Here is a 12473-nt window from a genome sequence, read left to right on the forward strand (position 1 = left end):
GAAAGATGGATCTGTGACTGTATCTTTTGTCCTTGCACAGACAGTAATGGAGGTCATGGGGCTGATAGCAATCATTGTAAACTGTTACTTGATTGGACAGTGTGGGCAGCTACAGAGGCTCTTCCCTTGGCTGAGCCCAGAGATGGCCATCATCTCTATTGTGATCCTAGAGGTACACACACACACACACGCACACATTCTGCAGTTTACTTTACTTTTTTTATTAATGGGACCAAATAGAGGTTTCAAGCATCCTTTCCCCATCTCCCCATCTCAATACTATTTACATTGCATTGTTATATAATAGTAGTCACTGAATGCTTAGTCTTCATACAAATACAACATCCATATTCTTTTTTTTCAGATATGATATTGATGCTGTATTTATGCTGTCTTGTGTATGTGCTTGATAATATGTGATATACGTAGCCATGCCTGTTTATTTGAAACTTTTTCTCTCTGAACAGCACTTTGCCATTCTGCTGAAATATGTCATTCATGTGGCAATCCCCGACATTCCCGGCTGGGTTGGAGAAGAAATGGCCAAACTGGAGTTTCAGCGCAGAGAAGCATTCAAGGTTATTGTTAATTCTTTAATAATCCATGTGTAATCCAACACTTATGATGATACAGATTATTATTTTAATTGCTTTTAACAAACATCATCAAAACTGTTCCCTGATCTATGCTTCCTGGTATGTAATCTCTTTGTGTTCGGTCGCTGCCAGAAGCACGAGCGCCAGGCGCAGCAGCACTTCCAGCAACAGCAGAGGAGAAAGAGGGAGGAGGAGGAGCGGCAGCGGCAGGCCGAGTACCAGGCTCGTCGTGAGCGGGATGATGGACGCACCGATGGCCCTGGAGGAGACCACCATCACGACAAGAGTCAGGGGGGCAAGTCGAGGTCGGGGGGAGGAGGCTCAGGAAGCGACAAACCGAAGAGGCCCAGCTCATTGCTGGCCAACAACAATGTCATGAAGCTCAAGCAGATTATTCCACTGCAGAGCAAGTTCTCCTCTGGCACGGCCCGTTCCCCGCAGTCACCCACAGGGAGCGAGCCCAAACTACCGGGCTTCCTCAGCTTTAAGTTCCTCAAGTCTCCAGAGAATAAGAAAGAGGCAGCAGCCGCTGCTGCTGCCGCCGCCGCTGCTGCAGCAACTGCAGCAGCAACTGCAGCAGCTTCAGCTTCAACAGGCAGTAGTGCTGTGATTGCAGCACCAGGCCAGGAGAAGTCCCAGTCCCCCAGCAAGTCCTTCAACCCTGGGAAACTCTTTAACTTTGGGAAATCAGAAGGCGGGGCTTGTGTGAATGGGGCTCAGCCTTCAAAACCAGGGGATGGGGCACAGCCTTCAGATAAGCAACCCACAAAGTCTGATCTGAATGGGGTCCCGGATGAAATCCCATCTCCAGGGGGAGAGGAAGGAGATAATGGAAACTTGTTAGACTCTGACTCCTCAGGGCCTAAAGTCTAATCCTAAATAAAGCACTCATTGAGGGAAAAGTGACTAAAAAGGGTCAAAGGGAAGCTCTCAGTACAGGAGGTCCTCACAGCACTATCAAGTGCAATGTAAGACTCGGCCTGGAATCTGCTGAGCAGCACTGCAGATGTTGAAAATGGAATGGTGGTCTTTCTTTTGCTGAGGAACATAGGTTTTCAAATGTGACTCCCCTCACACACACACATACACACAATGCCTTTTGTGTACAACACATACAGGAATGCATGAGCTGCGTTTCTAATCAATTTTAACACGGTGTTCCAAAAAGAAAAAAAGTGCAATGTTACGTTACCTACCCTAGTCTGACAATTGTAATGAGCATTTTAGTGCCCTCGATAGTATTTGAAAATATTTTACCACCAGTTTTATATCACATGGTGAGACCTTCCAAAAAAAACACCACAAATTGCTAACCTGGAACATCTGCATCAGTTCGAACTGTGAGTGTTTTTAGTCCTGAAAAGTTTTCTACTTCTACTTTAAAGCAGCTGGTTTAGTTTAGCAATAGTAGTGTTTCACAGACAACAACAAGGTACTGCAAATCCTGTGAGCTTTATCCATCAGTTATAAAGGAATCCCTGCGAGACTATACAAACATATGGTCTGAAATCAAAAGAATTGCAATATCTTTGTTTTGTTTTTTGTTTTTATAAGGACAGTGTAAAAAATATAGTTTTGTGAGGAACAGTCGGAAGCTGCAATGAAAGCACCCATCAAGAACAACCTTGGGTGTGACAGAGTGTGAGGGTATCATATATGTACAGTATGTATGGGTCAAGAAAGTACAGTGGCGATTAAAGTTTTTAAAATATTATTCCACCCAGATGACAGAAATATCCTATTTGTGCTTGCCTGTTGAACAAGCTTTCTCCCTTCGTTATTGTAGCCCGAAGGCACAGAAAGGGCTGGAGGTCAAGACTGTAGTAATACTGAAATCCAGAAATCCTGTTTTTTGGGTATGATACATACTGTGCATCTGCATATGTCATGACCTAGACTATGGCATTTAACCTCAACACTCACTGTTCTTCAGACCTTTCTTAAACATTTCTTCTTATTTGATTTTAGGGTATTCTTTGAACTCAGAAGTCAACTAGAAGATCAGAAAGTTCTGGGATTGTCATGTGAAGGGATTCTGCGAGGCGCTGTAAAAGAATCGTAGCATTTCCTTCTCCATAGTTGCATACTAGTTGCAGTCTTTGAGAACATTTTGCACTAAAATCCTACTGCCGGCGAAAGGGAAAGACTCTGCGAAGAAAAGGAAAACACCAGCCTGCCTCATTACATATGCAAACGCTTGATTATCGTTTTCATTGCAATGCACTACGGAAGCATTATATTGACCCGTTCAGTTTCTGTACATCCGGGTGCTTTGTCTAACTTTTTATTGCTAATTTATTTGCCTAATTTATTCATTTCTAACTTTAGGTTTGTTTAGAAGATTCTTACTTCATTACTTGCCAAAGCAAAACTAACATGAACACTGGCAGTGCCGAAGCGTTTCTTTGTAAAGCCATAACTTTTGGGTATATTTTAAGAAGAGAAGTTGAGTTATACATTAAGTTGCGCAAATCCATTCTCACAGTTCTGGTAATGAGGCGAGAGAACATGGAGGAATTGGTCCAGGTTTTCCCTCAAGCTTTATTCAGTATTATGGTTACTCTGCTGCTGAAGACAGTCTGGTCAGTCAGTGTGAACTGATTTAAATAAAATCAGCTTTAAAATGTATAGGATGTATAGGAGTCAAGCAAGTTGGTTGAAATGAACATTTTGGTCAAAATGGACAGGCATTGAGTTTCCCAGTATATATAAGATGAAGGAAAAATGAGGTGATAGGAATGTTAAGCCAGTAAATCTTTTTTTTTTTTTACACCCAAGTCTGGGTTTCAAGAGCAAGCAATCCTGTTTAATGGCAATTAAATAAATATCTGTGGATTATTGTGTTGCGAGTGAGTGGTGCCAGTGATCAAATCAGAGAGGAACATTTGAGGGTTTAGTATTATCGTGACAATGTGTGAAACATAACATGATCTATGCACTAATTTTGCTCATTTCATTGACTGAATTGTCTCAAATAACTTTTGCAATAATACTTTGGCCTGGACAACGATTCTGAATAGGGATCTGAGGCTTCATGTCCTGAATGTTGAGTAACGTCTAAAGTTAATATCAATCAAGCACTGGTGACTGGTCACCTGCCACGTTAATCTTTCTGTTTGTCACTGTTGTTACTTGCCATCTGTACGCAGTCATTTCTGAATCAGTGTGCTTCCTATGGGTCTTAAATAGAAAGTCTAAATTTAGAATTACACTCCTGAACCTCGAATCATTTTACTCCCCAAGGCTATTCACAATCCACAGGGGTGTTTTGGCTTTCTCTAATATTACATCTATGTATTAGTACAATAAAAAAAAAATAGAATTTGCTCTTTTAAATGACAAATGACATATAATCACATATCAAAGATATCCTCTCAAGTGTTACATATCTAAACTTAATTAGGTTGCTGAAATGCTTCTTCTTTAGCAGTATTTAATGCCTTAACACACACTTCTGCTAAAGAAGAATATACATATACACAAAATGGTTCATCATAATCAAGTTCATTCTTGAGCCTTGACTATTTGTATTTATCCTTGTATTTTGATTCATAAAAATAAAAATGTAATTTCGCAATGATTAAACTCTAATTATATAGTAAATTCTTTGCATTCGAAAAAATTATGTATACATCACTAAGAACAGAGAATACTCTTCGGTGTTAGAGCCACATGCAGTATTTTTTTTCTAACCAAGGTAGCGGTACCTATGGTTTAAAATAGACTTTCATTTCGTTTTCATTATTTATTAATGATAATATTCCCTTGACAGCAGAAGTCTCTTACTGCATTGTTCTGAAAGAAGTTGTGCTTTGTAGGACGTGAGATGAGACATTCACAGATGTAGCCTATAAAGAGGCCTGATGTTTCAGATCCCATCCAAGGAGACATTTTTTTAGCTGCCATTGATGCTATACTGTCTATAGTATACTGTCTATACTGTTGGGTTTCTGTTTGTCTGTTTCTCCAGTGCTCGCTGTAGTGTGGTGGAGCTACTGAATTTCATGTCTTAGTTTGATTTAAGAGCCACTCGGATGCTGTAAGGTTTCTGTCATGTTTCTGTCATCTCTGTGCATCCATTCATGTCCTCATGTCCACCATACTGTTAGGATCAGACTCCTTGCTTTTGCAAGTCTGAAGAGATATGTTGGACATTTAGAAACGTTGCTTTATGTTCAACCCAACTGTGAAATATTTAATGGGCTACTGATTTAGACTTTTGAGAAAATGCCACTCTGAAGCGGAATACGTGGAGTTAGCGACGTTGGTAAGAGAGACTAGTAGTGCTGAATTGTGTAGAATTCCTTCTCTGAAGGCAACCTCACAAACTAACATGCTCTTCCAATATTACCACTGTAAAGTTTTTCTTTTTTTTCAAAGAAAATTACCATAGGAAATGGGGTTATTTATTTCTTTTGATTTATTTTGTCATATTTTTGTAAGACCTGAAATGAGATAATAAACAGTTTTAAATTTACACAGTTTACTGATTGTTTTTTTTTTGTCAAGTTTTCTCAAGTTGATGCCAGAAAGAATGTAAAATGTTCCTTTTTTATGACATTAAACTCCAGTATTAAGCAGACATTGAATTTTGGTTACTTAACACCATAGCATAAACAACCAACATCAACATTCAAACATGGTTTTACATTGTTAACATGACATGTAGCTGACAATGGTTTGGGACAATATGCCTAACAACTGTGTCCTAACAACAAGTGTTCTTTGTGGGGTTGGCATATAATGTTGGAAGACACTGGATTTGGTTACTTATAGTACATCACTACTTTAAATCCAGAATATATCAATGTCAGAGGCCGCAACGGGTAGACTGCCCTATTGCAACAAACACACAACAACTACTTTTTTTAAAACATTTGCCCTGTAAATGTTTTTTTTCAGCAGTGTTGTCATCATCAGGGAACATTGTCTCTTGGTAATAAGACTACCTTTTGACAACTTCATGTTTTATCCATTTTTTGATATTAGAACACATGTTTTAGAACATCAGGGACAATGTTATGGGCAGCAAAAACAACGTGACTGTATTTGTTGGGATGTGAAACTGTTTTTTAAGATGCACTGGCTTAATCATTTTGATACGTAAGTTTCAGGAGACATTACTTATTACACTAATATCAAAATATGTTTTTTATATTAAAGTCAGACTCTATAATCTCTAACATTTCTTAACTGCTTTTAATTTTGGCTGGTTATAGTCTTTGCTATAATCTAATTGTCACTTGGGAGAACAGTGGCTGTTTCTGTGACTAAGAGAATCGAATATTTTTAATATTCTAAGGTAAAACAGGTCTACTGGAAAATGACACAATAAGAAACTGATTTAATCAATTTACAGCGCACTGGTAATGTTTAATAATAATGCTCGGAATGACTATGCTCCCTATTTGTTATTTTTCTTTTTTGAAAAGGCCATTTTGGACTAAATTAAAGAACCTAAATGAGTTAAAAGTTAGTAGCCTTCAGTTCAAAAGGAAAAAAAAATAGATAGCCAAAGTATTTTGAATCGTTCATTTTCCCATCAGTAATGCAAATTACGTTGATCTCTGATGACAGAACATTGATTCAGTATTATGGTTTTATATGTACTGTTTGTGTTAAACTTAAATTTAATGTGTTTTATAACTTGTACTGTGTTCTTGAAGTGTATAAAAAGGACATTTAAATAATAATTACTATTATTATTATTATGATTATGATGATTATTGCTTTTTTCATCTCTTCACCTCACACTTGGAGTTTCAGGAAAATTAAAAAAAAAATGAATCTTTTCTTTATTTTCTAATTTTTCCATTTTTGCATTTTGCAAGGATTATACCATCAAATTTGTGTTACAATATACAAAAATTGACAAATCTGAGGACAAATTCTTTTTGCCCTAGGCTGAAATGAAAAACTATGTAATTGAAAAATTAGATGAAAACCCATTGCTTCTTCACTCTACTGAATGGGACAGTTTTATGACCAATTGTCTTTTTTTAAATTTAGCTTGATACACAAAGAAGATTAAACTGCTAAAAGTTACACTGACCGTGATATGTGATATAATATTATGATATTTGTTGGTGTGGTGCAGTGAATAACACCACCGCCTGCCAGTAAGTTACCGTGCGGGAGACTGGGGTTCACCAATAAGAGTCTTTGGGCTCTTAACGCTCCTAACGCTACATTGTAAATGTAATGTAATGTATTTATTAATAATGCACAGTAATTACAGTATCTTCAATATATGTTCTATTTGTGTCTTGATAAATTATTTTTGGTCTAAATAACTTAATTTAAAGGTCTATGGGCATAAATAAACCGTGTGCACGGGCGGATGCTAGCCTGATGCCTTGCCTGTCTGCGTGAATTATCAGTACCTGGCAACCCGCGGGCACAGCGCTTTAGTTAGCTAAGTTAGCTTGTGGCGTTTTGAGCGCAGTGCGTCTGCTTTACTTTACGCGAGGCTGTTTGAGGGTGTTAGGCTCCGTTTTCCCCCTCAGAGCCCGAGCTGCGGTTTATTTCGTGAGGGACAGATAGTCAGCAGCAGCGGACGGGGTCAGAGAGTTGAGCCCCGGCTGGGCGGACAGTAGTTTTTCTTGTTTAAGGCGTTTCTGGGTCTGTTGTGTGGATTTGTCTGAGCGGCGGTGTGAAGTCTAGCCGGTGTAGTGTAGGGGCGCACTGGGCCCTGTGCTACTGTTAGCATAGCTGCGAGAGGACCGTCTCTAGGGCAGACTTCTGAGATTCAGCGCTGAAAAGGCGAAACGATGGATAAAGTAAGTTCCAGGTCTGCGCGGTTTTATTGTTTATAATCCCTGAAAACAAGGAGAATTTCCCAACAAGCTCATTTTAACGGTGGTATATTGGCTTAGCTTGTAAGCTAGTTAGACAGCCAAGCTAATGTTCGCGTAGCTTTTACGCTTTGTGGGGTTAGCCAGTTTACCAGCTAGCTAGCCAACTTTAGCCAGTTGTCAGATTTGTAACCCAGCTAGATTAGCTAGCTGTAATGCGTAAACAGGTTACCTGTTACCTAGGTTACGATTTTAGCGGCTAACGTTAGCTAGCTAACGCTCGCCTGCTAACTACATTTAGCACCACAATGCTAACTGCTTTCTGTCACATTCACCCAAACAGGCTTGTGTTAGCTAGCGTAAGCTAAGCTAGGCTACGATACAAGTATAACGTGATGCTCCCTTATCTAGTTAACTAACTAACTAGGTTCACAACGTCTAAGCTAATATGTTTCTAGTTAGGTGTTAACACAGTTAGCTAGGTTAGCTAACTGACTGTACTGAGCTTTAACACGTTCGACGTTATCATCACATACTGTGACACTGTCTTCAGCTGGTCAGCAGGCTAAACTAAGATAGATGTCTGTATTGGGAACGCCCAAGATTATCAATGAACTAAGATAGCTATGCTATGTTATACTATAATAATCATCTATCCCACCTGATCAATTACAATCCTTTTGCACACAGAAACCTGCTAATCTAAATAGCTAAGCTGTTTGTGTTTCGAGACACGTCCAAATCATTGTACACTGTGCCATTTACTGTCATCCTTGTCATTATTGTCATTGGTTATGTGGAAGAATGAGTCATGTCATATGTCTGTGACAGTGACTATATAAGCACATTAGCTCCTAACCTAACTATTAATGTGTTATATCTTTTGTCACACTGTCTCTGTTTTAGCTTCAGGGGAAAGGGGAAAAACGCCATGTTTCAGTGGAAGCCATAATATTTTATTTCAAGAAATTGGCACGATGTACATAACCGTCACATTTCATACTCTGGTAAAAATAGTGATAACAATCAACAATGGAGTTACAAGAACCCTTATCTTGTAACTCAGAGTTTGGAAAAATAAAAACACCCATAACGTTTTGGTAAAATCATGGGAATTACAAATCTTTGTAATTTAGTTTATTGATGGAGAAATTTTATTTTGAGCTAACAAATACGTCATCTCAGAATTAATTCAGTAATTTAGCCCTACACAATGGAGCTCTCAGGATCTGACACACATTTTATTATTAAAGATTGTGTGTCAGCATTTTTATCTGATTTATTTTAGACCTCCTATATTATATAAATTTTAATTATAGTTTTAGTTGATTTTTGGTTTCATTGTCCATGTCTGCATTAATGTTTTAAAAATCGTATGGTCATGAAAATTTGCCTTGAAGGCATGGAAAAGTCATAAATCATGTAAATTATTGGTTAAAATGTGGATTGGCCCTGCAAGATTTTGCAGTGTTGACAGCATATTTGCATTTGATTTAAACTTTCTCTCTGAAATTAATTGTTTGCAGGCGGATTTCCTGAAAGGTCTCCCTGTATACAACAAGACCAACTTCAGTAGATTCCATGCGGACTCTGTTTGCAAAGCATCGGTAATTTGTTTTTAACTCAATTATTTTAAAATGTGAAATGCAGCCTAATTTAAATTGGGGCTGTAAATGAAATGCAAATACAACATATGTAAGTCACTTTGGACAAAAGTGTCTGCCAAATGTAATGTAATGTTATGTAATATGGTGATTTGATTCTTATTCAGTCATACACTTAATTGATTTATGTTATATTTTGACATATGTTTGAAGACAACTTTATTGACTGAAATGTCAGACTAACTTGATAGGAAGGATATAGCAAAATAACAAGGTGGTGTTAGATGTGATGGTCATGTTATAGTACCTAAAGATGTTTCCAAGAATTACCTTGTTCTTCGGGGGCAAAGATGGGTCAAGAGACTCCAGTTTACATGTGATAATAATCCAGCAGTTTAAGAAGGACTTTGATCCCTCTATATTGCACAAGAATTAAAAATCTGGTCAGATCTGGATTACTGAACTGTCAACTCAAAAGGCCTAAGAAGTGTTCTTGTCCCAGCCTTTTTGAAGTGTGTTGCCATCATCACATTTTAGGTGTAAATTTAGGTGAAACATTGAATAGTGTTGTAGTGTTACTAAAATGGCTAATAAAATTATACATAATGCAAATTTACAGAGTATATCCCATTGGTGTATGAAATGTGGGTTGTACGTAAGTCCTAAATATATTTACTTTAGTCATCTTGAATATATTACATATTTTTAAGTAAATAATATTGTTATTAATAATATAATATATCATAATATAAATAATATAATAATGACATTGTAATTAATTTCTGTCAGTTGTGAATTGCATATTCAATGTACTGTCATCTGTTACAGAATAGAAGACCGTCAGTATATCTGCCTACACGGGAATATCCCTCGGAGCAGAGTAAGTTTTACATGCAAACTATAGTTACATAGGTTTGACGACAGATACTTCATTAATCACTTATGCTTCATAAAAGTAATATACTGTAATATATATTTTTGTTAAATGTAACTTAAATAATATTAAATACATTAAATCTGTGTTTATTTTCTCTATATAGTTATTGTTACAGAGAAAACAAATATTCTTCTGCGCTACCTTCATCAACAGTGGGACAAAAAGGTATGTAATAAAATAATTCATATTATGAATATTATGGTATATAGTTTTGTGAAATTTTAGTTCTGTAGTTATCACAATGCTTGTCTTTAGAAGATACCCCATGGTCATTTGCATGGGGGGGGTGGTAGTCAGCTATTCTAAGGAGCTGTACATATCTGGTCTGCTTTCTTGCTGTATTGCACTCTCATATGAATATGGTGCTAATCCCACTTTTTAATCCTAGCATTTCTTTACGCTGTGTTTGTGTGCAGAATGCAGCTAAGAAGCGGGAGCAGGAGCAGGGAGAAGGAGGAAGTCCTGCACCTCCACGCAAAATCGCCCGGACTGACAGTCAAGAAATGAACGAAGACTCTTAAATGGGATCGTTACCAAACAGCACAAGGACAGGCACAAAAATGACAGCCGTTTCAGAAGTTCATAATACCTTGTCTACATATTTATGTAGACACCTGCACATGAGACTGGAATTTACTTAAAGAAAAAAAAAACACAAGAAAGAGATTGAAAGTGAGCAAGACCCTTTTTTATGGTGTGCTTTTTTATTTTTATTAAGCGCTTCCTGTCAACCTGTCCCCTTTTGTGCATCCTTACAACCTAGTGTTAAACACTTGGGGGCGCTATTAGCTTCCACTGCCAGATTCTGTGGGCCTGGTGTGCTGTAGATTGCTCAGGAAGGATGGGGAGACTTATGGGCAAGCTCTAAGATGCATCAGAAGTATTTGGCAAGGTATGGAAAGCTTAGACTGCATCACAGTTGTGCGCAAGTGTGTTTGTAAATTATAATGTCTGACACTGACTAGAGGGCCGCTTTGATCTCTGATCACTGATGGTCTTATGTGAACACCATCACTGCTAGCTCAGCTATGGTTTTTTTTTTTTTTTTTTTTTTTGCTTTCTGTACGGACAGTGCCTAGCAGACACTTCGGTTCATACATGTAAGACAACTTTAATCTGGAGATTCATCGATATAGGAGATTTGGTGCAAGTCTTGTAAGACCTGACTCCCTGGCTTCGATTATGACTTGAAGAGGTCACATCAGTACTGGTTTGGATATGAAAAACAACCAACAGACTAAGAACTATTATTTTGTTCTGTTATTAGTACCTTCAGCTGATATAAAATTATTTGTGATTTGGAGGCATTTGGATTTCTCATCCAGTGCTTTATTCAGATTGTTGACCTTGGTGGACAGCCCTGTCTGCTGGACCAGTTTGGATCCTTTTTGCCTTTTGGTAGTTTTCCCCAGCTTAGATAACGGTAGTGCTAGTTTTATAGGCCTACGTGTTTGTCCTGCTCCAGTTCTTGCTGCACTATGCTATGCAGGTTTTTTTTTTGTTTTTGTTTGTTGTCTTTTGATGGGCTTGACTCAGTATGAATAAATGATCAGGTTAGTAATAACTAACAGCAGATTAAGTCAGTTGAAGGAGCTCTATGCATGTGGCTTACCTGTGTGTCTCACCTGGTATGAGGTGAGCACAGTGTACCTGAACTGTGTCCCTTCTACTGTGTTCAGACCACTGCGTTTGGAAGCATTACGTGAGGAAGTGCTAAGGTGTGTCAGTAGTTTCTCTAAGTGCTCCTTCGCCCCTTTTGTTATGTGTTTGATCTATTATTAAAATGTTGAATTGCAGATGAAGCCAGTATTATTGGCTAAGCATGTATGTTTTATGGCAACAACAATTGACTTTGGATTATGGCAATAGAAGGCACTGTTGATTTAAAAGCTAGTTTGTGAGAAAAGGGGGTGCTGATGGCTTTTAGAATTAAAAGATAAGTCATTATTACATACAACCCACTAAAATACCAAACACCTTCCCATAACCTTGTGCACATAATTTACATAATTTACAACCCTGTCCACCATACCTTTAGCACTGCATCATGCGTTACACTCAAGTTGTTCAAAACAAGCTAGGAAACCTCACAAGGCTGATTGCCTTGCTAAATAATGAGCATAATTTGCTCCCCTTTGTCCTCATAGAACCACAGTTTAATCAGTTTAGGTTTAAACCTTATCTACACATTGTAAACACAAACAGCTGCTACATTTCTTTCATTCTCGTGTCATATTGTCTGCTTCTGTTTGCTCCAACCCACAAGCTCAAGAATATATAGCTATGTTCCTGCCTTATTTAATATGTGGCGTGCATACCGAATACAAACCTCCAAGATGTCGCTTGTCTCTTTCTTAATTGTGTACAAGTGAACCCCTGATTTGTATTTTCTCCTGAAAGCCTTCCCAATTTCTTTATACATTAGGTCAACATTGTCTTTGAGGAATTAAAATAATAATAATAATGCTGATGGAAATGTGTTCTCACTTCTGATTGATGAAATTTACTCTGTTGTACCTAAACCAGAGTAGAGCAGAGGTGG

The 12473-nt window shown here is 37.9% G+C and overlaps 2 protein-coding genes across 3 annotated transcripts in view; both read left to right on the forward strand.

Moving 5' to 3' along the window:
* Positions 1 to 5073, forward strand: part of ano8b (anoctamin 8b) — a 34940-nt gene extending 29867 nt beyond the window's left edge. The window contains exons 15-17 of one of the 2 annotated variants that reach the window (XM_007240235.4): positions 41 to 172; positions 468 to 578; positions 732 to 5073. In XM_007240235.4, coding sequence (XP_007240297.3) covers positions 41 to 172; positions 468 to 578; positions 732 to 1469 — 981 coding nt within the window. In that variant the 3' untranslated portion in view covers positions 1470 to 5073. Of the gene's footprint in view, positions 1 to 40; positions 173 to 467; positions 579 to 728 lie in introns of both variants that reach the window. The other variant, XM_007240234.4, reaches the window with a different exon arrangement.
* Positions 5074 to 7006: 1933 nt separating this feature from the next.
* On the forward strand, positions 7007 to 12401 carry dda1 (DET1 and DDB1 associated 1). Its single transcript, XM_007240239.4, has 5 exons — positions 7007 to 7375; positions 8917 to 8997; positions 9823 to 9874; positions 10035 to 10096; positions 10348 to 12401. The coding sequence occupies exons 1-5, from the start codon at positions 7367 to 7369 to the stop codon at positions 10450 to 10452; spliced, it is 309 nt and encodes a 102-aa protein (XP_007240301.1). The 5' UTR covers positions 7007 to 7366; the 3' UTR covers positions 10453 to 12401.
* The last annotated feature ends 72 nt before the right edge of the window (positions 12402 to 12473 follow it).

The sequence above is a fragment of the Astyanax mexicanus genome, chromosome 16, assembly GCF_023375975.1.
Source record: "Astyanax mexicanus isolate ESR-SI-001 chromosome 16, AstMex3_surface, whole genome shotgun sequence".
Classification (NCBI taxonomy): domain Eukaryota; kingdom Metazoa; phylum Chordata; class Actinopteri; order Characiformes; family Acestrorhamphidae; genus Astyanax; species Astyanax mexicanus.

Coding starts and splice junctions, on each gene's coding strand:
- dda1 (XM_007240239.4), top strand. Junction 8,998..9,822: donor ACTCTGTTTGCAAAGCATCG/GTAATTTGTTTT, acceptor CATCTGTTACAG/AATAGAAGACCGTCAGTATA. Junction 10,097..10,347: donor ATCAACAGTGGGACAAAAAG/GTATGTAATAAA, acceptor GTTTGTGTGCAG/AATGCAGCTAAGAAGCGGGA.